General features: G+C 46.1%; 1 protein-coding gene across 1 annotated transcript in view; it reads left to right on the plus strand.

The window, feature by feature from the left end:
* TMEM178B (transmembrane protein 178B) overlaps positions 1 to 23,472 on the plus strand; it is a gene marked incomplete at its 3' end in the record, with an annotated part of 362,319 nt that extends 338,847 nt beyond the window's left edge. Inside the window, exon 4 of the mRNA XM_081244870.1 lies at positions 23,222 to 23,472. Coding sequence (XP_081100996.1) covers positions 23,222 to 23,472 — 251 coding nt within the window. The remainder of the gene's footprint in view (positions 1 to 23,221) is intronic.
* Between the last annotated feature and the right edge of the window lie 3,176 nt (positions 23,473 to 26,648).

Genomic DNA, 26,648 nt, shown 5'->3' on the forward strand with positions numbered 1-26,648 from the left:
AAGGGAGGGTAAGGTCGTATTTGACCTTCACACCCCCCTGAGAAGGCAGGTGGAAGAGGCAGGCAGGAAGGTAGGAGCTCACTTTTTGGAGCATCAATGCTGTGTCAATGGTAGATGCTCTTCAAACGGTATTTCCTTTCATCTTCCCAGCAGCCCTTAAGGTCGCCATTACCACCCTGATTTTGTGGATAATGAACTAGACCCAGAGAGCCATGAAACAAGCTTAGAGTCATGCAATTAAGTAAATGGTGGAGCCTTAATTTAAGGCCTTCAGATTAACCCCCGACCCCTTTCTTCTCTGTTCCTAGAGCCTGTGGGAGAAAAGAGAAAAGGGTACTGGGCAAGGCCACCTGGGATAAAGAAGGAGGCGTGAGAACTGAACCAGAAGGCAGATGCAGGCTTACCCACCAGCTTCCGTTAGTATTCGTAGGCCAGAGGGGTCCACCTCTGCCCCCACCAGCAACAAGGGGCAGGTAGATGTCCCTTTGGGGCAGGACAGGAGGAAGACAGGTAGAGAAGACACAGAGGGGCCACCTCTCCTACATTAGGTCCAGATGTGTGAAGATCCATCCTGGAGTCAGGTCTGAAACCTTAGGCAAATGTAGCCTTTATATACCTCAGTTTCAACAGCTGTAAAATAGTACCTGCCTTGTAGGGTTGTCGTGGGAATTAAATAAGCCAAGATGTGTAACATGCTTAGTACCATGCCAGGCACAGAATGAGCACTTGCTACATTTTCGTTCATGGGTGCTCGGTTTATCCCTGGCTATTCCCTTCTTTGCAGTTCCTAGCTCTTGCTTAGAAAGTTTAAGTACCTTGCCCAAGGTCACATAGTTCCCAGATCAACTCAAATCTCTTTAACTCTGAAGGCTGGGTTTTTAATCACCAGGCAGCACTATCTCCCAAATAACAATGAACTTGCTGACATATTGATGATCCTCAAGCAGCTCATGACCTGATAGGGTAAGAGAGACGACCCCACACAGACATGTCATCGTAGTGGACGAATGACATTGTTCTTGGGGTGGCAGAAAACATGAGGCTGATTCTGTTCAAGGAATGTTTCCTAGAGAAATGGGAAAATGAAGAGCTTCTCTTTCCACATGCTCTGAGACAAAAGACAAAGCTTGCGACTCATGTAGCAAAAAGAATAATCCTTACTTATTACTTCTGTGGCTCGGCTACCAACCCACTTCGCCTCTTGAAGTCTGGATTCTGTTCCCACCACGTCACAGAAGCTGCTTGGAGACCTGCTGACTTCTGGCTGCTCACCTGTCCTTGAGCCCTCCGTTCCTGAGCTCACTCCGATTTACCCATCTCCATCTTTCCTGAAACTCTCATCTCTTGTTTTCCATGATAATACACTCATGATTTTTGCCTTTCTCTGTGCCCTTCCATTTTCTTTGCTCTTGTCTCCACCTGTAGATGTGGTCTTCAATACTCTTCTTTTGCCCTATAAACATGCCCCCCTTGTCAACAACACCTACCTTCACAGTGATCACTGTCTCTGCACAGATGAGTCTGGAACCTGTGCATGGAACAGTCTTTTCTGAGCTCCAGCCTCATGTTTTTCATTGTTCACTAGACATCTCCCCCTTCTGGAACCTCAAGCCTGCCTTGAACTAGGCTTGTCCTTTCTCTACATACATGTGCTTTATGTTTTTTGCGTACATACCACACACCTGGCTTACTCTGGACACCTGAGAAGTCAACTCCCATCCTTTCCCTTCCCCCAATGAAATGAGCTGCGTTTCTTGACTTCCTCAGCATGTGTGTCTGTCAGTTACCCCTGGATCATTTTTCACTTTTCCAGTTTCATCCCACACCTTTCCATCAATTATCAACATCTGCCAATATTCCCTCTGCAATCATCTTTGGGGCCCGTTCATTTGTTGCCAACCCCTGAGCACCACGTGGGCCTCTATTACTATTGTAGAGCCCCTAGTGGCACTCTCTGTTCTACCACTTAGTTGCTAACCTCTGAGCCTCTATTTTCTCATCTGTAAAGTTGAGATGTTGCTGTAAAGATGAAATAATACATAGGAAAAACATCTAGTCGAGGATAAACATTCCTTAAGTATTCATTTCCCTGCTTTCCACTAAATTCCATCTTTGCAGCATACCACCTTTCTAAAATACACTTATTACCATGTCATTTGTTTGATGAGAAACATTCTGTGGTTCCTTATGGTCTGTAAAAGCCCATGTCCCTGGCCTGGAGCTTAATGTCGGCCACAGTCTTATCTTCAGCCGTCCATCCTGTGCTCCCTCCCCTTCAGACCACCTGTCATTGTCTGCCACCATGCCACCTTTCTCTGCCTGTTGAAGCCCTGTGCTTTCCTCACGGTTCAATTTAGAGTCAGTGTCTTCCAGAAACCTTTCTGAATCAGCTTAACTAAAACCAGACTCTTCCTCTGGACTCAGACATCCCTTTGTAACATTTTGATGTCACTTAGCTCATTGTGAAGACCTTGGAGAGTAGAAATCTAGATCATTTCCTGTCTCCCCTCTGGGTCAAAGCCTCCGTGGTGGCAGGGGGCCTCCTTCTTGCTGACTTTGCCAGTTGTCAATTTGCTCTTTTTTATTTTTAAACCTTAATATGGGGATTTCCCCGGTGGTCCACTGGTTAAGGCTTTGCAGTTCCACCGCAGGGAGTTTGATCCCTGGTCGGGGAACTAAGATCCCACACGCCACGTGATGCGGCCAAAAATTTTTTTTAAAGATTAAAAAAAAAAAACACCTTAATATGCTTTCTGGTAACTTTGACTTATTGGACTTGGGTCCTCTCTGCTAAAGTAAGATCAGTTGAAGTCATTACTTTCTTCCTCCAATGGTCTTTAAAGTATTTGGAGACAACCCTATTGCACTTGTTAATTATTTGCTTTACAAACTAAATTCAACTCAATAAACATTGATTGGGTGCCTACTGTGTGCTAGGCATTGTGCTAGCAGCCAGGACACACATGGTCCCTGCCTTAAGTACACCCAGGCAGAGTGATCGGTGCTGTAACAGAGGGGACTGTGGGTGCAGCAGAGAAAGGGAGCGTCTATCTGCTGGGGACTCAGGAGCAGCCTCGCAGGGGAGCTAATGATTGAGGCTAAAGGGAGAATTGAGTAAATTTGCCCAGTTCTTATTGTTGCCCCTTAAAGGGCTTTTAATGTTCATTTATCATATGAAACTGCTCCTAGACTTGGAGTTGGCCAGTCTTCGGAAGCAGCATGCCAAGTCCTTATTTATTCATTCTTGTTTAGGATTTCACGTGTCATTAATACATATCCATTTATATACATCTCTATGTAACTAAACTCTATTGTGAATGAGGAAAAAATCCATTTCATCTTTTATTTATTTTTTTATTTTTCCAAAACCCATCTTTAATATTTTACTTTATTTGCCAGTGATCCCTGATTTCAAATATTTTCTCCATGTACACTCACTTCATTTTATCTTTCATTTTTTTTAATTTTTAAATTTGATTTTATTTATTCTTTTTATACAGCAGGTTCTTATTAGTCATCAATTTTATACACATCAGTGTATACATGTCAATCCCAATCGCCCAATTCATCACACCACCATTCCCACAACCCTGCAGCTTTCCCCCCTTGGTGTCCATACGTTTGTTCTCTACATCTGTGTCTCAACTTCTGCCCTGCAAACTGGTTCATCTGTACCATTTGTCTAGGTTCCACGTACATGTGTTAATATACGATATTTGTTTTTCTCTTTCTGATTTACTTCACTCTGTATGACAGTCTCTAGATCTATCCACGTCTCAACAAATGACCCAGTTTCGTTCCTTTTTATGGCTGAGCAATATTCCATTGTATATATGTGCCACATCTTTATCCATTCATCTGTCGATGGGCATTTAGATTGCTTCCATGACCTGGCTATTGTAGATAGTGCTGCAGTGAACATTGGGGTGCATGTGTCTTTTTGAATTATGGTTTTCTCTGGGTTTATGCCCAGTAGTGAGATTGCTGGGTCATATGGTACTTCTATTTTTAGTTTTCTAAGGAAGCTCCATACTGTTCTCCATAGTGGCTGTACCAATTTACATTCCCACCAACAGTGCAAGAGGGTTCCCTTTTCTCCACACCCTCTCCAGCATTTGTTGTTTGTAGATTTTCTGATGATGCCCATTCTAACTGGTGTGAGGTGATACCTCATTGTAGTTTTGATTTGCATTTCTCTAATAATTAGTGATGTTGAGCAGCTTTTCATGTGCTTCTTGGCTATCTGTATGTCTTCTTTGGAGAAATGTCTATTTAGGTCTTCTGCCCATTTTTTTTTTTTTTGTGGTACGTGGGCCTCTCACTGTTCTGCCCTCTCCCGCTGCAGAGCACAGGCTCCGGACGCGCAGGCTCAGAGGCCATGGCTCACGGGCCCAGCCGCTCCACGGCATGTCGGATCTTCCCGGACCTGGGCACGAACCTGTGTCCCCTGCATCGTCAGGCGGACTCTCAACCACTGCACCACCAGGGAAGCCCCCTGCCCATTTTATGATTGGGTTGTTTTTTCTTGACATAGAGCTGCATGAACTGTTTGTTCTGAGCTTTCTATCCTGTTCGATTGGTCTGTTTCTGTTTTTGTGCCAGTACCATATTGTCTTGATTACTGTAGCTTTGTAGTATAGTCTGAAGTCAGGGAGTCTGATTCCTCAGCTCCGTTTTTTTTCCCTCAAGACTGCTTTGGCTATTCGGGGTCATTTGTGTCTCCATACAAACTTTAAGATTTTTTGTTCTATTTCTGTAAAAAAATGCCATTGGCAATTTGATAGGGATTGCATTGAATCTGTAGATTGCTTTGGGTAGTATAGTCATTTTCACAATATTGATTCTTCCAATCCAAAAACATGGTATATCTCTCCATCTGTTGGTATCATCTTTAATTTCTTTCATCAGTGTCTTATATTTTTCTGCATACAGGTTTTTGTCTCCCTAGGTAGGTTTTTTCCTAGGTATTTTATTCTTTTTGTTGCAGTGGTAAATGGGAGTGTTTCCTTAATTTCTCTTTCAGATTTTTCATCATTAGTGTATAGGAAAGCAAGAGATTTCTTCTGTGCATTAATTTTGTATCCTGCAACTTTACCAAATTCATTGATTAGCTCTAGTAGTTTTCTGGTGGCATTTTTAGGATTCTCTATGTATAGTATCATGTCATCAGCAAACAGTGACAGTTTTACTTCTTCTTTTCCAACTTATATTCCTTCTATTTCTTTTTCTTCTCTGATTTTCATGGCTAGGACTTCCAAAAGTATGTTGAATAATAGGGGTGAGAGTGGACATCCTTGTCTTGTTCCTGGTCTTAGAGGAAATGCTTTCAGTTTTTCACCATTGAGAATGATGTTTGCTGTGGGTTTGTTGTATATGGCTTTTATTATGTTGAGGTAGTTTCCCTCTATGCCCACTTTTGGGAGAGTTTTTATCATAAACAGGTGTTCAATTTTGTCAAAAGCTTTTTCTGCATGTATTGAGATGATCATATGGTTTCCATCATTCAATTTGTTAATATGGTGTATCACATTGATTGATGCGTATATTGAAGAATCCTTGCATCCCTGTGATAAATCCCACTTGATCATGGTGTGTGTCCTTTTAATGTGTTGTTGGATTCTGTTTGCTAGTATTTTGTTGAGGATTGTTGCATCTATATTCATCAGTGTTATTGGTCTCTAATTTTCTTTTTTTGGAGTATCTTTGTCTGGTTTTGGTATCAGGGTGATGGTGACCTCATAGAATGAGTTTGAGAGTGTTCCTTCCTCTGCAGTTTTTTGGAAGAGTTTGAGGAGGATGGGTGTTAGCTCTTCTCTAAATGTTTGACAGAGTTCACCTGTGAAAGCCATCTGGCCCTGGCCTTTTGTTTGTTGGAAGATTTTTAATCACAGTTTCAATTTCATTACTTGTGATTGGTCTGTTCATATTTTCTATTTCTTCCTGGTTCAGTCTTGGAAGGTTCTACCTTTCTAAGAATTTGTCCATTTCTTCCAGGTTGTCCATTTTATTGGCATAGAGTTGCTTGTCGTAGTCTCTTAGGATGCTTTGAATTTCTGTGGTGTCTGTTGTAACTTCTCCTTTTTCATTTCTAATTTTATTGATTTGAGTCCTCTCCCTCTTTTTCTTGATGAGTCTGGCTAATGGTTTATCAGTTTTGTTTCTCTTCTCAAAGAACCAGCTTTTAGTTTTATTGATCTTTGCTATTGTTTTCTTTGTTTCTATTTCATTTATTTCTGCTCTGATCTTTATGATTTCTTTCCTTCTGCTAACTTTGGGTTTTGTTTGTTCTACTTTCTCTAGTTCCTTTAGGTGTAAGGTCAGATGGTTTATCTGAGATTTTTCTTGTTTCTTGAGGTAGACTTGTATAGCTATAAACTTCCCTCTTAGAACTGATTTTGCTGCATCCCATAGGTTTTGGATTGTTGTGTTTTCATTGTCATTTGTCCCTAGGTATTTTTTGATTTCCTCTTTGATTTCTTCAGTGATCTATTGGTTATTTAGTAACGTATTGTTTAGCCTCCATGTGTTTGTGTTTTTTACTTTTTTTACCCTGTAATTCATTTCTAATCTCATAGCGTTGTGGTCAGAAAAGATGCTTGATATGATTTCAATTTTCTTAAATTTACTGAGGCTTGATTTCTGGCCCAAGATGTGATCCATCCTGGAGAATGTTCCATGTGCACTTGAGAAGAAAGTGTAATCTGCTGTTTTTCGATGGAATGTCCTATAAATATAAATTAAATATATCTGGTGTATTGTGTCATTTAAAGCTTCTGTTTCCTTATTTATTTTCGCTTTGGATGATCTGTCCATTGGTGTAAGTGAGGTGTTAAAGTCCCCCACTATTATTGTGTTACTGTCGATTTCCTCTTTTATAGCTGTTAGCAGTTGCCTTCTGTATTGAGGTGCTCCTGTGTTGGGTGCATATATATTTATAATTGTTATATCTTCTTTTTGGATAGATCATTATGTAGTGTCCTTCCTTGTCTCTTTTAACGTTCTTTATTTTAAAGTTTATTTTATCTGATATGAGTATTGCTACTCCAGCTTTCTTTTGATTTCCATTTGCATGGAATATCTTTTTCCATCCCCTCACTTGCAGTCTGTATGTGTCCCTAGGTCTGAAGTGGGTCTCTTGTAGACAGTTTATATATGGTCCTGTTTTTGTATCCATTCAGCAAGCCTGTGTCTTTCGGTTGGAACATTTAATCCATTCACATTTAAGGTAATTGTCGATATTTATGTTCCTATGACCATTTTCTTAATTGTTTTGTGTTTGTTTTGTAGGTCCTTTTCTTCTGTTGTGTTTCCCACTTAGAGAAGTTCCTTTAGTGTTTGTTGTAGAGCTGGTTTGTTGGTGCTGAATTCTCTTAGCTTTTGCTTGTCTGTAAATCTTTTGATTTTCCATCGAATCTGAATGAGATCCTTGCCGGGTAGAGTAATCTTGGTTGTAGGTACTTCCCTTTCATCACTTTAAGTATATCATACCACTCCCTTCTGGCTTGTAGAGTTTCTGCTGAGAAATCAGCTGTTAACCTTATGGGAGTTCCCTTGTATGGTATTTGTCATTTTTCCCTTGCTGCTTTCAGTAATTTTTCTTTGTCTTTAATTTTTGCCAGTTTGATTACCATGTGTCTCAGCATGTTTCTCCTTGGGTTTATCCTGTATGGGACTCGCTGTGCTTCCTGGACTTGGGTGGCTATTTCCTTCCCCATGTGAGGGAAGTTTTCGACTATAATCTCTTTAAATGTTTTCTCTGGTCCTTTCTCTCTCTCTTCTCCTTCTGGGACCCCTATAATGCGAATGTTGTTGCGTTTAATGTTGTCTTAGAGGTCTCTTAGGCTGTCTTCATTTCTTTTCATTCTTTTTTCTTTATTCTGTTCTGCAGCAGTGAATTCCACCATTCTGTCTTCCAGGTCACTTATCCGTTCTTCTGCCTCAGTTATTCTGCCATTGATTCCTTCTAGTGTAGTTTTCATTTCAGTTATTGTATTGTTCATCTGTTTTTTTGTTCTTTAATTCTTCTAGGTGTTTGTTAAACATTTCTTCCGTCTTCTCGATCTTTGCCTCCATTGTTTTTCCGAGGTCTTGGATCATCTTCACTATCATTATTCTGAATTCTTTTTCTGGAAGGTTGCCTATGTCCACTTCATTTAGTTGTTTTTCTGGGGTTTTATCTTGTTCCTTCATCTAGTATATAGCCCTCTGCCTTTTCGTCTTGTCTGTGTTTCTGTGAATGTGGTTTTTGTTCCACAGGCTGCAGGATTGTAGTTCTTCCTGTTTCTGCTGTCTGCCCTCTCCCCTTTCAGCTTTAAAAAAAAAAAAATGCTTAAGCAGCTTTGTGTCAAGTTAAATGTAAATTTAGTATGATATTTGACCCCATCATTTTGGCCCTGGGGAGGAAGAAATGCCAATAGCTGTGTCCTTCGTACTGCCCCTGTAACAAAACCTAGGAATCCCTTAAACATTCCACCACACTCCCAGGCTACAGTTTATTTTAAATGATAATTAATTAAGATATCCCTTCCAATTCAGCTCTCAACATTTTCACAAGTTCTACTGAAATCACATTTCCAGGAAGCCTCTGGGTCACAGATTTTTAGGGTCCCTGAGTTAGTACGGCCAAGGGAAATTGGATGGCATTCTCTCTTTATCTCAGCATTCCCATCTGGGCCCATAAAGTAGGAAACTTCTCTCTTTAGAAGGGTACCAACTCTACCATTTAAGGCCCTACTTCTTTTTTTTATTATTTAATTAATTTATTTATTTTTGGCTGGGTTGGGTCTTCGTTGCTGTGCACAGGCTTTCTCTAGTTGCAGCAGGCGGGGGCTACTCTTCGTTGCGGTGCACAGGTTTCTCATTGTGGTGGCCTCTGGTTGCAGAGCACGGGCTCTAGGCTCATGGGCCTCAGTAGTTGTGGCATGCAGGCTCAGCTGTTGTGGCTCACAGCTCTAGAGCACAGTCTCAGCAGCTGTGGTGCACAGGCTCAGTTGCTCCGCGGCATGTGGGATCTTCCCAGACCAGGGCTCAAACCCATGTCCCCTGCATTGGCATGCGGATTCTTAACCACTGCGCCACCAGCGAAGCCCTAAGGCCCTACTTCTAAAGGAGAAGAGGTGACTGACTTCTCCGATTGGTGAGGTTGCCAGAGGAGGCCAAGCTTGGAGAGACCAGCAACATCTGGGTCTTCTGCCTGTGCTTTGCTCCTCCAGGTAGCCAGTATTCCCAGGTTCGAGGCTCAGGCCAGCATCAGGAGGCCAGGTTGGAGGCCTATTTCCCTTTCTTTTTCTGGCCCACCAGTGTGAGTCACTCCTGGGTGAGTGTATCTGCCCTGCGGGCCCAAACATTCCCTTGGGGAAAGCATCCTAAAATGTCAGCCTTGCGGGGGAAGTGTTACTGAGGTTGATTGTGGCCAGGGACCAAGCCACAGTTGCCACACTTGCCTCAACAGTAAGAAAGCTGGTATTTCCCACCCTGTCTACCTCCTTTCTGGGACTCTCTTCTCATCAGAGTTTGAATTCAGAAAATGAAGAGGGGTGAATAATGATCATTCCCTAAATCTCCCAGACAAAAGTGGAGCTAAACGCGTTGCTAGGTAGAGGCCCGCTGACGAGTCAGCAGCACCGTGGGGAGGGGCCCTCTGACGGGCTGCGGTCCGTGCCGAGCTCCTGTGGCTCTTCTGACCACCAGCGTACTCTGCCCACTGAGGTTGGGTTTTGGCCTCCTGGGAAGCTACAAACAGCCTTACTGTAAGAGAGTTAATGCTCTGACCTTGATTCCTTTCCTGCCTCAGCCACACCATCCTGCTCCTCATGGAAAACTCATGTCCCTCTACAGGAAGTCACCCTTTTACCCAACACAAATAGGAGTGAAGTGACGTACGGTTGTGATAGGGTTTCCTAGTTCTCTGGAGAATTCAGCAATGAGATTTTATTAACTGAGGCTTGAGTCTGAGGGGCCCCCAGAACCTCCTCAGGACCACGTTTGATAACAATAGGGCCTCTTCTCCCAATCTCACCATCTAGTGGTTACATCTTTTTTTTTTTTTTTTTTTTTTTTTTGCGGCACGCGGGCCTCTCACTGTTGTGGCCTCTCCCGTCGTGGAGCACAGGCTCCAGACACGCAGGCCCAGCGGCCATGGCTCACGGGCCCAGCCGCTCCACGGCATGTGGGATCCTCCCGGACCAGGGCACGAACCCGTGTCCCCTGCATCGGCAGGCAGACTCTCAACCACTGTGCCACCAGGGAAGCCCGGTAAATCTTATTTAAACACCACTGGGTATAGGGCCCTATTGGGGAAAAGAGCTTCTCTGCTTACATTGCTTACAGTCCAGCTCCAGAGACAATACACATGCATGTGAAATAGCTGGAATGAGAGAAAACATAACAAGTGGCAAAAACATGGATTTGAATCCTGGCTCCAGTACAGAGCAGCTGGTGATCTTGGGCAATTTACTTAACCTGTCTGTGTCTTTCCCCATCTAAATCTCATAAGGTTGCTTTGAGGATTCAAAGAACTGCCATTTGTAAAGCATTTGGGACAATGCCTATCCTATTAAAAATAGTATATATAAGCATTTGATCCATATAAAGCTATGTGTGTGTTCAGTGACCCAGTGGTGAGGGGACAGCATGCCACGGTCACTTGGGTACAGGTTTTCATCTCAAAGAAAGGCCAGGCCAAGCTGACAAGTGTGCCAGGCATATGGAAACATAAACCAAGCCAGGTGGTAGACTCTCCTGATCTTCTGGCTACCACCCCAAGCATCTTCCTCTGCTAATGAACATGGCTTGGATCAGATAGGGCAGAAGCCAGAGAGATTTCTTACAGGAGGCAGTTTCTTCCAGACAGTTAAACAGCTGGGTCCCAATCCTTCCGTGTTTCGAATCAGGGCAGGTTTGAGCTGAGCCTCATATGCACACTGATGGCAAATAATGACATCTAATGGTCTCATTCACCAGCCCTTCTGTGCATGTCAGGAGGTGAGAAGCAGTATCTTCTCTCCAGGCAGCTCATGTTTGACAGAATAACTGACAGCAAGTCCTAGAACAATTCAGAGAGAATGGTATCTTTTTGTCCCAATACCTAGAGTCACAGGATCATTTAATTGGAAGGATCTTAGAAATCTGGTCCTACCCCCTGTATTTCATGGTTGATCATAGCCAAGAGAGATGAGGTGGTTTATCCACTTAATGGGAAAGAATGGGACCAGAACCTGGATTTTCTGATTCTTGGTGGAGTTGTCTTTCCACTAAGCCACATCCCCATTGGTAGCAGCTCTCCTCCCAGGAAGCTGTTGCAGGCTGACTTGGTGGACCTCTGGGCGGGCCAGGAGAGCCTTATGATGACCAGGACAAGAATTCAAACATAATGATAGATTTACTTGTATTGGGCTTCATGCTGGCTTTGGGGGGTGGGGGTGGCATTGGTGATGTGGCTTTCTCTGCAAAATCCTTGTATCTACTTAGGAAGATGAATGTTAGACCAACCAGAGAACTGTAGTATCTGAGATGGTCTGCAGGAGGTTTTGTATGACTTCAAGCATTGTCCCTAGCAAGAAACCCAGGGCAAGATTGCCCTCTGCCCTAAAGGTTCTCAAAGTTTGCTCCATGGACCCTTGTCCACCAGAAAGTGCTGGCCTAGAAAGACAAGGAGAGAATAGAGAAGCAGGGGCAGGAATATGGCATGCTCTAAGTGGCCTTACACTTGGAAGCTCGCTATTCACAGCTTGAGAATGTTCCTTTCTACACAGCTGTAGATGCCACACTCTGTCTAGTTAAGAAGCCAGTTGGATCCACTAACTCTCAGCTCTGAACCAAGGCCCAGATGGATAGAAAACTGCAAAAATTCGCATTGAGAAAAATGTGATGCTGCACTCTTGATTCATTTCCTCTCTAGAACTCTCTTTCCTGCCCTATGTGGAAAGCTCTTAGCTCACCATAGACCACCAGGCTCAGATGTTCCCAACTTTCCATTCCCTGAAGCATGAAATATCCAAGGCCAGGTGGGCAAGAGTGGAGTGGGCCAGTGGTTGCTTCCCCTGGGGGATATTGTGTTTTAATGGGGCCAGTGGAAGCGAGTGTGATGAGTAGTTCTCATATGTTCCACAGTCAAATAGTTTGAGGCTTTACAGCAAAATCAAATATTTGTTCTGTTCCTTATACTTTGGGACCTTCAGCAAATTATTTAATTTGGGATTATGATGTGAATTATATAATTTATATGATGTGTGTATATATATATATATATTAATGCATATACATATATGATTTACATAAAGATATGTAATCTCACAGCAACCTCAAGAGGTACAGAAGATACAGAAACTGAGGCTTGGCTTGAGTCAACTGCCTCTGCCTGAATTAATCCTTGTGATCATAGAATGGCTTCCCCGGGAGAAAGAATGGTGGTGGTGTTTTAACAAAAGAAGAAAGAAGGGAAGTGTATTGTGTAGACTCAAAACAAAACAAAACAAAAAAATAGCTCTCACAGTCCACTAGGCAATAGGTGTTTAATAAATGAATTTTATAATAATTTAATAAATGGGATAGCTGTAAATGCCGCCTCTACATTCCAGGGGAATCGCGGTCAGAGCCTCTACAGCACTTATAAAAGGTCCCCAACTCATGTCACCTAGCTATTCCCAACCCTTCTCTTAGGGCTGCTTCCTTTTACCCATCCTAGTTGAGCCACAGGCTTCTTTGCAAACCCAGCGATGTCATGATGTAACTAACCCCCACTGGATGCTGAAACCTGAGCCCAAAGATAGGTTCCCTTACTGAGGAGGGTCTCAGAAGTGTATTCTGAGATCTTCCAAATTCCGTGGTTGGAGTGCCAACAAAGCCCACAGAACGAAGGGTCCTGAGTGGGCACTGTCTCTGGTCTCTGCTGAGAGCAAGTGTTTCCTGGTTTGGCGCTTGCCCTGCGACGGGGCCGGGAGAGAATGGAGCGGGTGATGGAGGTGAAATGCAGCAAGCACAATTTTTCTTGTCCTCCAGAACGATTTTTCTTCACCCTCACTTAAAGCTTTCCATTTCTAATATCATACCTTACATATAGAAAGCAATCTTAACTTCTCTAAGCCTTTTCACATCTATTATTTTCGCTCTTCAAAATAATCCTGCAGAGAGGGTATTATTCTGATGCTGAATTTCCCTAAAAATAAAAATGCTTCCTGAAATCCAGGGTACCCATTGAAACGCAAGGTAGGTAGGCATGTACGTGTGTGGGCACACGCGTGAACGCGCACACGCACACATGCAAAAATACCTCAGCAATCGCAAAACGGTTTAGGAGAAAGGAGGGTGGGAGGGCCAGCCGTGATATTGCCTTCATTCCCTTCTGGGTTTCAAAGCCCATATTTTCATTTAAAAGCTCCATAGCCCAGAAATCCATTTCCTCCAGTGATATGGATTGACTGGGCAGTGCTGTATCTCATACGAAAGGAGACACCACTACCGTAACCAATTCTGGAGAAAGGTACAGTCTAGCTGGACACAAACTAAAACAGAGCACAAGAGAGGGTTCCTATAGCTACTTGTCAGATTGTCTGTTCCAGACCAGAAAAGTTTTAGGGCTTCTGAAAAAAATGTGGATTATCTGGTGCTGGGCATACTCAGAGAAGACTTCTTGGGTCATTCGGGGCTTGGACTGGGCCATAAAGGATAACTGCCAGGATAGCTGCAGGGACCCTCTGCAGACTGGGTAAAGGATGGAGATGGCAGAGTCCAGTCAAGGAGACTGGACAGTGGCGCTTTTTTTTTTTTTTTTTTTTTTTTTTTTTTTCTTTTTGCGGTATGCGGGCCTCTCACTGTTGTGGCCTCTCCCGTTGCGGAGCACAGGCTCCGGACGCGCAGGCCCAGCGGCCATGGCTCACGGGCCCAGCCACTCCGCGGCATATGGGATCCTCCCAGACCGGGGCACGAACCCGTATCCCCTGCATCGGCAGGCGGACTCTCAACCACTGCGCCACCAGGGAGGCCCGACAGTGGCGCTTTGACCTTAGTAGATTCCCATCACAACATTTGAACCCACTGATGCTCTCTTCCATTGGCTCAGCCCTTTAGGTATTTCCCCGAGTTTGAAAAGGCTCAGTCTTGGGTGTAGAGGTCACCAGGGCCAGCGATCTTGTGATCAAATCTAACATACACCCAGAAGAATAAGTATCGTGATGGGGATTGAGGGGGAGTAAGCGTAGATGCATTGATGAGATGGAGAAAAATCCACACGATGCCCGGCAGCTGTTGTTTTGTGCGGCTGTGTTTAGATGGCTGTTTTAGTTACAGGTAGCCATAAAGTCTGGAAACATAACCTTATTTTATCGTGTATTGTAACGTTCTGTTAATAAGCCAGTTATTATATATTCACCTGTTGTATCAGATTGCAATGGCTGCCAAAACAAAATGCGACACACTGGGTGGCTTCAAGAGAAATTCATTCTTTCACGGTTCTGGAGGCTGGAAGTCCAAGATCAAGGTGTCATCAGGGTTGCTTCCTCTGAGGCCTCTCTCGCAGCCTTGCAGATGGCCTCCCTCTTGCTGCCTTTTCATGTGGTCTTCCCTCTGTGCATACAGCTGTCTCATATCTCTTTGTATGTCCTAATCTCCTCTTCTTACAAAGACACCAGTCACACTGGATTAGGGCCCACCCTAAGAGCCTCATTTTCACTTAATTAGCTGTGTCACAGCCCTATCTCCAAATACAGTCACATTCTGAAATATTGGGGGATTAGGGCTTCAATATAGGAATTTTGTGAGGACACAGTTCAGTCCATGACACCCATGTTTCCAGGTTTGGTGGCTACCCTGGAGATACGGAAAACCAAGGGATGAGACTCCACGTTCTATGATAGGAACGCAGAGGCTTTGTCCTTAGAGTCAGTGCCAACCTATTTGAACCAGCCAGTCCCTTTCGTCGCTTGAGTTGAGGATGTGGCATTACTGTGGCATAATCATGCCCAGACGTAGACCAGCCTTGCAGTGTGCAGACACAGACTCGGGGATACAAAAGCCGCTTGCCTTGGGGGTGAGGTGGCATTCATGCAATGACTGCCTAGAGCATCTGCAGAGTTTGCAGAATGATGAATGGTTTTGTCTTAACTCAGGGCCCCATCCCCTGCAGTGTGTTCTCCCCCAGAGCCTGTCACCACCCCCTGCCTCATCCCAGTGAACCCCTAAGGCACCTTGGCTGTAAAGCCCCATGTGACCTGCCTGCTGGCTGCCGCTGATGCAATGGTGTGTAATTCAACAGTAATTTATATTCCATGCAGGTCTGAGCAAAGCTATAAAGTGCTATCAAGAGCTAAATGCTGCTGAGGCATTTAATCTAAGCAAAGGAAGGGTTTGTATACATCAGCTTCCTGGGATGCATACCGCTGTTAAAGGTGGAGGGATCCTTTTTCTGTTTGCCGATTTGCTTCTTTACGGTTTTAAAGATCAGAGGGGGCGGAAGGGAGAGAGTCTTAGAGAGAGGATTGGGCTGCTTCCTGACCTCCCTGACACACGCGTCCACGAGGGCACTTCTGCAGAGACAGCTTTGCAGCAACCTGTGGGGCTGGGGTCAGGACAGAGGCCCTCTGGCCACCATAGCAACAAGGCACCACGTGAGGGTCAGGGATAAGCAGGCGTCACTCCTCATTCCCAAGAGCAGAAAATGTCACACAGATGGGTTTCTGGCCCTGGAAAGCTGCAGAAATTATACTCCAGTGAAGTTTTGGGTACAACTTGGTCACAGAAGGAATAGCTATTTTGGAAAATGCCTCTGCACACAATATGTGACCGCCCTGGATTCCTGTGAGAACCTTCTTGAGGCCCTCGGTTTCCTAGGCAATGGCTTCTTGAATTAGTAAGAGCCCTTCGCTGCCTTGCCTGAGACCACAATTTTGATGCTATTTCTCTACGGGGTCCGTGGCTGTGGTGTTACTGCGTGGCTTCTCCATCAGTCCCTGAAGGAAGTGGAGACGTGTTTTCCCCTCCCCTCCTGTGGATGCTAAAGCAGCAGCCACACAGGAGGCCCCATCTCGCCTGCCTTACAAACCTGCAGTCACTGCTCAGAAGTGGGCTGAGCAGAGATTAATGCCCAAACTCTGAATATCAGCTTAAAAATATCTTGGTAATCAACCTACCAGGTGGTACTGGGATAGAACCATTTGGGGTTGCAGATTAAGTGCTCCCTGGTGACACTTCAAGGTTACAGAAGAATTAACTGCCCCAAAACAATGCTCTCCTGGCCAGGCATTTCTTAACGTGGCAACATACCCAGGGATCCAAGTTTCTGTGCTCCCACTGGGTTAAAGCTTTAGGTTTTCTGTAACTTACAAGCGAGGATTAATTTTTGTAGTCACTGCAGTATCACCGATTGGCCCCAGAGTGCAGGGCAGGAGGGAACGTGTAGGAAGGGTGACCAGTGTGTGCTACTTAGCCCAGGTCTTTCTAGTTTTAGGACCAAAAGTCACACTTACCAGGGACACACCCTCTACCCTCACCAACTCCCAGGCAAACTGGGATGGTTGATCACCCTTCTAGGGAAGGAAGACTTTGAAAGAAAAAAAAAGTCAGAAACTGAAGGGAATTGGGGATTATGGGGGAAGCACTGGAAATCCTGTGTGTAGCCAGGGAGTACCTCAAACATACCGTGTCCCTGGGGATTGGGACGCAGAATTACATAATATGTGATACCACACGCTATCACATTATCCTATGAAGCACTCATGTTCTGGTGGTAGTTCAAATCAGAGGAGAGGGTGAAGTGGCCAGAAAGAGTATGGAATGTGGGTTCAGAGGAGGACTGGGAAGCCCCAAGTCTGAAAAGACAAAAGGAGGAGGGCTTCCCTGGTGCACAGTGGTTGAGAGTCCGCCTGCCGATGCAGGGGACACGGGTTCATGCCCCGGTCCGGGAAGATCCCACATGCTGCGGAGTGGCTGGGCCCGTGAGCCATGGCCGCTGAGCCTGTGCGTCCAGAGCCTGTGCTCCGCAATGGGAGAGGCCACAACAGTGAGAGGCCCGCGTACCGCAAAAAAAAAAAAAAAAAAAAAAAAAAGACAAAGGAGGAGACAGACAGGGACATCTAGGGAGGGGGACCAAGCCTGGATCAAGGGGCAGCTTGGAAACTCAGGGAAGAGATAGCCAAGCAGGAGGAAGTTGTCAAACAGCCCAGAAACTAAAAGTGGGGAGAAAACTAGAATCTAATATCGGCAACCAGAGAAACGTTAATTAGAAATGGCAGCAATGCGTGGAACTTGGTGAGGGGGGTGGTGCTATATTTGGCGCTGGGACCAGAAGTCGGCCGGCTGGGCATGGAAACCCTTCTCTCGGTCTCGCCCTCACTCAAGCCTCAGCGGTGCCTGGAGAGGAGGGGTGGGGGGCGGCCGGCAGGCGTGCGGCCAGTGATCCCAGAACACCACACAGCCCTCGCCCCTTCCAGCTAGGCGCTGACGGGACACGCAGACACCGGTGACTGGGGCTGGACCATGGGTTGCCAGGTGACAGCATGGGTTTGATTCCTGAAAGGGCTCCAGGTGGGGTTGGTCATCCAAGGAAGCAGGTGCTGTGTTTGAATCAAAAGGAAGCATTTATGTTTGCAGAGTGCATTACACTCCTTGGCCATGCCTTCCCGCTCGCAGGTGGAGTTTGCAAATGGGGACACCAGAGGGGTCTGGAGGACACTGTGCCCTCTATGCCGGTGGGTCTTGTTAACACCGGCTCTCGGGCTGCGGGCACATGGGGGTGGTGTGGTCTCATCTAACTGGACTTCCTGAGCTCTGAGTCTAAATGTGTGAGAGTCCTGGCACGGAAAGGGTAACTAGATGTCATTTCTCCTTCCAACCCGCTGCAACTGACTAGTTGCGGCTGGCTGCCGGGGAGGGCTGGGCTGAGTCGGAGTCTGAGGCCAGCAGGAGTGAGGGTTGAGATTGATTAGCTATTTCTGCCAAAGGCATGGACTTGAAACTAATAGAAGAGCCATTGCACTTTGCTGTCCAAAGCTTTACAGTTCTTATAACGACATGCCTTATGGTCCCCTTGTGAATGGACAAGGCTGGTGCTTTTCAAAAATGTTTAGATCAAATGAAATTTCATGTGGAAACAGATCAAAGCAGGGCTATTCTGGCCAAAGAGAGGAGAGAGGGCTGGGAGTCTCTTTTACTCCCTCTTTCTTTCCCAGTGGCAGCTCCTGAGGCAGCTCCATCGAACAGTGTTTGAGAAACCCTGGTGGAGGGACTGCTTTAGGAGAGGGGCAGGAAGGATCTCTCTGGGAGGACAGCATTTGAATTGAGATCCCAGAAGATCTCAAGAAGAAGGCCATGCTTCTTAGCTAGAGTACAGGGAGCATGGGGGTCAAGCTGAGAAATGAGGTCAGATTGGTAGGAAGCGTCCACTCAGGTCAGGCCATACAGGCAGGGTAAGGAAGGCAGGATTTAAATTTTTTTAAATATCACTGGAAGAAGAAGGCAGGGAACCAATGATCTGTTACCAGAGGTTCTGTGGGAGATGATGGAAGCCTGACCAGGATGGCGCAGCAGTGAGCATTTCGGAAGTTAGAGGCATGATGGGAGTGGGATGTGGACATGCCTTCTCGACGCAGGCTTAGAGACCTAGGACACTGGGGCACTGGGGTTGAAGGAGGGTTGCTCTCCAGGCCAGGTGCGGACCCCTTTCCCTTTATTGCCTGCGGACACCCTGTTCATTTTTCAAGACACTGCTTCCTCTGGGAAACCTTCCCTGGCCCAGCATAGCTGTCTCTTACCATTTACTTCTGGGTATTAGCCCTTTTTTCCTAGACATGGCTAGATATAGGAGCCACCAGCTGTCTGCTCCAGCGCCCTGATTTTACAGATGAGGGGACCAAAGATTCAGAGCTGACACTAAACTCAGGTCTCTTAATCCCCAGTGTGGTGCTATTTTCACTTCATCCTCAGCTTTTCAGTTATGTCTGTCTCATATCCCCAGCGAGATTATAAGATTTTTTTTCATCTTTTTATTTTAGACTCTATTAAAAATTCTTAAGAACTGTGATCCTATCTTATTCTCCTTTTTATCCCCCTAACATCTAGCGTAATGCTTGGCACAAACACAGAAGTTCAACAAATATTTGCCGATTGGCTGTTGGGTACACCCCAGAGCCTGCGGCCACAGGAACATCCCCTTCCGCCTGCCCCGTTGCAGTTAACCTGCCTCCCCAGACCTGACATCACTGAGGTCTGACAGCCGCGCTGCTGCTGTCCCTACTTGCCTAGCCGGTGTTACAGCCAGTTCTGGCCACACAGCAGAGCCTTGCTCCAAAGGGAAGGGCTTGGGTGGTTCTTTTCACTTAATTTCTGTGACTACAGTTAGTCTTGGAGCCTCACGGGAGTTAGGCTCAAACCCCAAGCCATGGGGGGGAATTACTGAGAAGATGTGACCATGCATTGTTACGTTTGCCTTTCTTGGATCCTCACTCACCAGTCGATAAGTGCTCCTGAGAAATAAAATGACCCAGGCCACAGCCTGTTCCTTGAGGGGAGAGGAGAGCCTCATACTTGCCCAAAGGACCACTGTACTTTTGGGTGAACGGAAAGAGGCTGCAACCCCCGTGCTGTAATATCTATTACCACCCTTTAATTGAGGATGTTTTCTAGCAGAGATATTTAGAATCTCTATTAGTTCCCCAGAGAGCCCCTCAGAGTTGGTGGTGGTAGGGGGGAGTTCTACACCCCACCCTTCCCGGTTGGTCACCAATCCACAGGTCTGAGAGTTGGGCTCATCGCCTGAGACAGAAAGCTGGGTCAGGTAGGGTCCTTGCGCGCCTGTGGCCCTCATTCCCCCATTCTCCGGTACTCCTGCTGTGTGCATTTCCAGTTATTAATGCACATTTCCAAACTTGAATTTATAAGCGCAGAAGTATATAAAAATATAAATCCTTGGGGCTTCCCTGGTGGCGCAGTGGTTGAGGGTCCACCTGCCGATGCAGGGGACGTGGGTTCGTGCCCCGGTCTGGGAGGGTCCCGCATGCCGCGGCCATGGCCGCTGAGCCTGCGCGTGCGGAGCCTGTGCTCCGCAGCGGGAGAGGCCGCGGCGGTGAGAGGCCTGCGTACCGCAAAAAAAAAAAAAAAAAAAAAAAAAAAAAAAAAAATATATATATATATATATATATATATATATATATATATATATATATAAATCCTTGCTCCAAACAGAAAACAGCCGTGTCTATGGTAGCGGGCAGAAGCCACTCCAACTCTTCCCTCTTTGTCACACCGGGCTTTCCTGACATGTTACACAGATGACCTGCATAACGGGCCGTCTTTTTTTTTTTTTTCTACAACTTTATTGGAGTATAATTGCCTCACAATGGTGTGTTAGTTTCTGCTTTATAACAAAGTGAATCAGTTATACATATACATCTGTTCCCATATCCCTTCCCTCTTGCGTCTCCCTCCCTCCCACCCTCCCTATCCCACCCTCTAGGTGGTCACAAAGCCCCGAGCTGATCTCCCTGTGCCATGCGGCTGCTTCCCACTATCTATCTACCTTACGTTTGCTAGTGTATATATGTCCATGCCTCTCTCTCATTTTGTCACAGCTTACCCTTCCCCCCTCCCCATATCCTCAAGTCCATTCTCTAGTAGGTCTGTGTCTTTATTCCTGTCTTACCCCTAGGTTCTTCATGACATTTTTTTTTTTTTTAGGATTCCATATATATGTGTTAGCATACGGTATTTGTCTTTCTCTTTCTGACTTACTTCACTCTGTATAACAGACTCTAGGCCGTCTTAAGTGAGAGCCCTCAGAGTTTTTTCCCATCTATGGGAATATTGACGGGAGCTAACAAACCACAGAAATCTTTAAAGGTTCCAGAGTCACAGAACCACTGACAGGAAGTGAAGGCAGGAAGATATCCCAGCTAACCCTATTAACATGGCAACAAGATGTATGTTATCAACAAGCTGGGCCATTTCCAATAGGTAATTAAGTCCATATGGTAATTAAGTAATTAGGTCTTGATTTATCAACCACATCTTTGTGTCCTGTCTGCTCTGCTTGCAGAACACCCTTAAAATAGTGTCTATCAAGCTTTTTCAGCTACTGGTAACTTGGGAAGATCAAAACTTCCTTGAGATCGACCTTCTCTCCCGGAACAAATCACTGCACTTAATCAGGAAGACTGTGCACAATTTGATGAGAAGAAATGTCTCCATTTTTAAAAGTATCCTATGTGGATACGGTTTATAGAGAGCCCTTGGGTGACCTCAGTCACATCCAGAGCTTCAATTTATAGATGATGACTCAGTCCACATCTCTAGCTCAGAAATTACTACCAGGCTCCAGACCCACGGTGCCGAGTGCCTTAACATCCCAAGGGCAGCTCAGATTTGAACTCAGCACGCATGCACACGTGTGCGCTCTCTCTCTCCCTCTTCCTGTCCTAAATCTAAATTTTAGTAAATGACGTCATCACACACTCAGGTTTCTAAACCAGAAATTGAAAGTGTACTTGAGGCACAAGCAGGCCAGCACTGGTTTGTTGGAGTTTGGATTCTTTGAAACTGGTGTCAAAAGGAAGCTTTCTTCAGTTCTGGCACTCCCAAGCCATCGCGCTGTCCTTGGCGGGGGTCCCCCAGGCTGCCTCCTTCCCTCTGGGCCCCCTCTGCTTCTTCCGACACCTGAATCTGTGCCTCAAGGTTATACAAAGAACCTCTGCCCTAACACAGGGTCTCACCAGGCCGATCACCAGAAATCATCTGAGGAACTTTTAAAAAGGAAAGATTCCCATCCTCTCCCTAAGATTCTGATTAAGAAAGTCTGGGATGAGACATAATCCACCCTGGGTGCCGTCTTAGAATTCCGTCTGAACCCCGGGGCACAGCAGGAGAGACTCGGGGTGCTTTGTAACCCCCCCACTGTTTTCCCAGGTAATGATGGTGCCATATCTGTTTGTACACGATGACTGTGGCTGCACGCACGTGCACAAGCATGTACATGCACACACATGTACACATATGTACACCTACATGCTTCCCACCCACACAGTTTTATTTATGCGGCCCCTGTGCCCAGGTCACCCCTGACTCACTGCTTTCCGTTGCCTCTACCAGCCACCGTTCACTAACAGTCATTCAGTCCTGCCCTGCTCCCCCCTCGCCAGACCCCTCCTTCCTTCTCCCCTTGACTACAGCTCCTAACTGGTCTCCCTGCCTCTGGACCGCCCTCTACTCTGCTCCTGAATTAGTGGTCTTTGGAAACACAGATCACAGCCACTGAAGTGCCTGGACCCCTGCAGTACTATCGACCCCACCCAGGCTTTTCTTCCAAAGTTTACTTCTTCAGGCCATTGCTCTCCTATCTGCAGTGACAGAGGAAACATTAGACACAGCAAATATCGAGAAAAGCTCTTAAACTCATCTTAGGTACATCAACTATCTATTGGCTAAAAGTGGCCTTATAATTCTACTCTATTTGATAACATGGTATCTCTTGTAGCAGCCTTCTCATTGGAGATTAGTTTGAGCAATGGTTTTTTTTTAAAGGAGCATCATTGAATAAGTTTGTGAAATACCTCGTAAGACTAGGCTGGACAAGTTAACTTACGTTACTGTGGATGATGAATCTTAGCGGGTGAGAAGTGACGTACAGCGTTTCCCAGATTTACTGACTCTGCTGCCCGTCGTAAAGGAGTGTGCGCGTCGTAAAGGAGTTATCTCCTAGGCTTAAAAAGAAAATGCTGGGAAATGTCTTACGGGAAAAGGCTTCCAGGATTTGGATGACTGGTTGGTAAATGGATTAAAGGAAAACCCAATATCGTATGAGACATTGTGTATGGAAAAGAAAAGAATAAAAATGTTTTTCTCTTTAAAGAAGTAGCAATGGGGGGTGTTTTCTGCGTCTCCAAGGAAAGACAGTGAATTTTAAAGGCTTTCGAAAAATGATCCAGATACTCTCCTGCTTCACTGCACCCTACACAGACTGTCATGTGATATATTTTTAGTATTTTTCCAAAGGAGAGACTCCCCGAGTTTATCCAAGACTGGGCAGTTATTGAAGCATGAGGAAGCCTTGATACTGTTCCCCTCTCCATGAATATTTCCAAATATTGATCTCGTCAGCAGGTTACTCTTACCTGGATCTCATTGTTCCTACTCAAGAAAGTCGAAAATGTAGTAAACCTCACTTCTCTCTTTCTCTCTCCCTCTCCTCTTCCCTTTCCTTCTCTGTTACCCCACCCCTGTCTCTTCCCTTCTCCTCCAGGAACTTTCTGCATCATTTCACTGTGCACCTGTGTGGCTGGGATCAACTTTGAGCTGTCACGCTACCCACGCTACCTGTATGGACTCCCTGACGACATCAGCCATGGCTACGGATGGTCCATGTTCTGTGCTTGGGGGGGCCTGGGCCTCACGCTAATCTCGGGATTCTTCTGTACCTTGGCCCCTTCTGTCCAACCTGTCCCGAGGACCAACTACCCCAAATCCAGACCCGAGAATGGGACAGTGTGCTAAAAAAAACAAACCCATACATATATATATATATATATATATATATATATATAAATATATATATAATATACATATATACAACAAAACTCAATCAAGATGATGCCAGTGCCGAGGCAGAGTGGAGCTGGCTTAGGCACCTGCATCTCGTCGGACTTTGTGTTGCCTCATCACCGAGATGGGGAAAGCGTTCCCATCACGTGGCTCTTCCATCCGTTCTTAACTTTTGGCTCCGTGGTTTCTTGAAGACACCACCACTCGAGATAGTCCCGATTCCCGTCACTCACGAGGATGGGGTGGTGGGCTGGGAAGGGACGGTGCCCGTGGTCTGGGGCGGCACGGGTGTAGACAAGGAAGTGCCCTCCGCTGGGCTGCCAGAAGGGGACAGTACCCCAACACCGATCATATCAGAGAAACGACGCCCTTAGTTCATAGAATGTCACCAGATCTTTGAGGCCATTTTCAGAACCATTTTCTTCTCCTGCTCTTCCCGTCTGATTTCCTTCCTGGCCGACCAGTGACACACAAGAAGTGGAAGAGAAAACACACCGAGAAGCGAGTTTTCTCTTTGCTGCCAAACTTTTGGACAAAGTTTCGAAGGTGGGGAGGGGGAGAGCACGACATGCTGAGAGACAAGATCCGCATCGATGAGAGGACACTTCAGTGGATGCTCAGAAAACCCAGTCTTACCTTCCAGCTGCCTTACACCCAGTTAAGCAACAGGCCACCCTGCCCCGAACCCCATCTGCACTCCCCGGGAAGATCGGAGCCTTGGAGTAACGCTGTAATGTGTGTGTGTGTGTGTGTGTGCGTGTGCGCGCGCATGCAACAACTTCAGGCAGTTTCCTTTTTTTCTTTTCACCTTTTTAAATGGCAATACTGGGTTATGACTGTTGTCTGTCATTTGTGGTGATTTCATGGCCCAGGATGGAGGGTCCAAGACCTAGGAAGCATCATGAGGGGCGGGCTTCTATGGGGGCCAGTTTTGCAGCTTCAGATCCCTGGAGTGTGCGTGCGTGCACATGTGTGTGTGTGTGGATGTTTTCTGAGTGTGGGGTTTTATCATTTGTGTTGCGTTTTTCTGTTATTTTTAGTGCAGCTGAAATTTCCAGAGGGAAGAACCAAGGACACAACCACTGGGCAGAGGACCTGTGGTGCTTCACATCCCAGTTCTGGGACGCCACAGGATTTAGTCCTCTAATTTTGCAAGTTCAAGACACAGCTGGGTACACGAGCCATGAGCGAAGAGGGGGAACACGGTTCAAGAGGGAGAAGGAAAGTGGCCTCTGTTGCTGTTGGAAAGTCCACGTACCAGAGAAGACCTTTCACTTCCCATTCCAGAAGCTGTCCTTTGTCACTGGACATCCACCCCTTTTGTAGGCGTGACCTCTGTACAGACGAAAGAAAATGGGTCACCTGCAGAGAGAGCTGCCGTGTCCCGTGGGCTCCAGTTTGTATGATATCGTGTAAATTCATGGAGAACTCTTGACTCTTACCATCTTCTTCCTTTTCCTCTTGGTATTCAAGGCCATGAATCCCCAAGTAGCCATCTTGGTGGCTAGCACCCAAACAGAAGTGGCCTCAATCCAGCCCGGCGTCTCAGGCTCAGTTGAGCGCATTGGCACTGCAGGGGTTGGCGAGCTGTGGAGTCAGCCAGCGGGTTGTGAAAGCTGAGGGGACAGGAGTCTGCCAGCAAGAGTGGGCAGCAGCAGCTGACCATCACCTCAGTGACCCCGCGGGGGCCGAGCAGCCCTGGGGAGGCAAAGAGAGGATTCCCCGAGCCGTCCAGCCATGGGTCAACCGTGTAGCCGAGAATTCAGTTGCTTCATAACTGAATGTGCTCTGGGAACTTTGCCACCCACTCAGCAGCCTTCCTTCCCAGCCATGCCCCCTGTTTCATCTACCTGTCCTCTACCCTGCCTCCCCTCCGGCTCCCCCCTTTTCTCACCTGTGAATCATTTCCCTTCTCCCTCTTCCATCCACCAGGCTCCAAGTCCCGCCTCTCTCCTCATCTCTTTTTGACTGTGTGTGTGCATGTAATTCACAACCACATAGGACATCCGATGTGCGTGGATGGGTCTGAGTGTGGGTCTCTGTGTGTGTGTGTATCTCTCTGGTGCATTTTGTGTACATTTGTGTCAGTATGTACCTGGACGCAGATGTGGGTATGTACCACTCAAGACTTCGTTGCTGGCGACATGGATCAGCTTCTGCAAAAAGGCTCATGTGTGAGTGAGTGCCCCGTGTGTGGGGAGCTAGGAGACGACAGGGCAGGAAATGCTGTTAGCTCCTACTTGCACTTCTAAGGATGGTTTTTAAAACAAAGGATGTATTCTATGAGAAGAGAGTTCAGGAAAACCCAGTGTTTCAGTTGTACAGGGAATTTTTTTAAAAATAATTTGCTTTGAAAAGTTAGATTTCCCGCTTCAGGGGAAGGGCGTATTTGGGCTTGAGGAAAAGTGAGGAGAAGTGTCTCAGATTGTGTCTTCCTTCCAAGCATCTTGACTGGGCTCCGCCTAGCAGGGAGAGGTGGGCGTCCACCAGCATCTGTTTGGGGCAGGAGGCTTGTCTGTGACCACATCCAAATTTCAGCTGTTTCCCAATTGTAGGAAAATGCGGAAAGAAATTCCAAATGGGGCAATTTGTAATCAATCATTTAAACTTTTCCTAAGTAACCAGTACTGTTCACCAACCTGTAATTTATACCCTCTTTTTTATTCCCATGCTTGCCGTAAATAGATATCCACTCTCTCCAACTACTAATCTTTATAATAGACCTTTATCACAGATTGCTGCATCCCTTTGAAATGTTCCTAAATGCTAGGAGGACCCCTAGGAAAGAAGTAAACCACCTGGGCTCAACTCACCAGCAGCAGAGCAGGAGCTTAGAGCTGCTTTCTTTGGTAATGGGGCCAGAAATGTACAGGCACGCACACTCTGGGTCTGACCCTGCTCGGGGCCAATAAAAGCCCAGCCACATGGCCAGGATGGAAGCCCTGTACAGATGGCAAGTGCTGGCTGTGGGAGAACTGCTCGGGTCACCTTGATCCCTCCGGCCTAGGGACTTGACCGCAGATGAAGACGTGTCACTCCAAGCTGTCACTGAAGCTTTTGTGCTGTGAGGGCTGAGGAAGAAGAGAAGGCAGAGAGGGAGGAGAAGGAAGGAGGAGGCTCAACCTTCG

This window comes from Mesoplodon bidens, assembly GCF_964165515.1.
Source record: "Mesoplodon bidens genome assembly, chromosome: 9".
NCBI lineage: Eukaryota > Metazoa > Chordata > Mammalia > Artiodactyla > Ziphiidae > Mesoplodon > Mesoplodon bidens.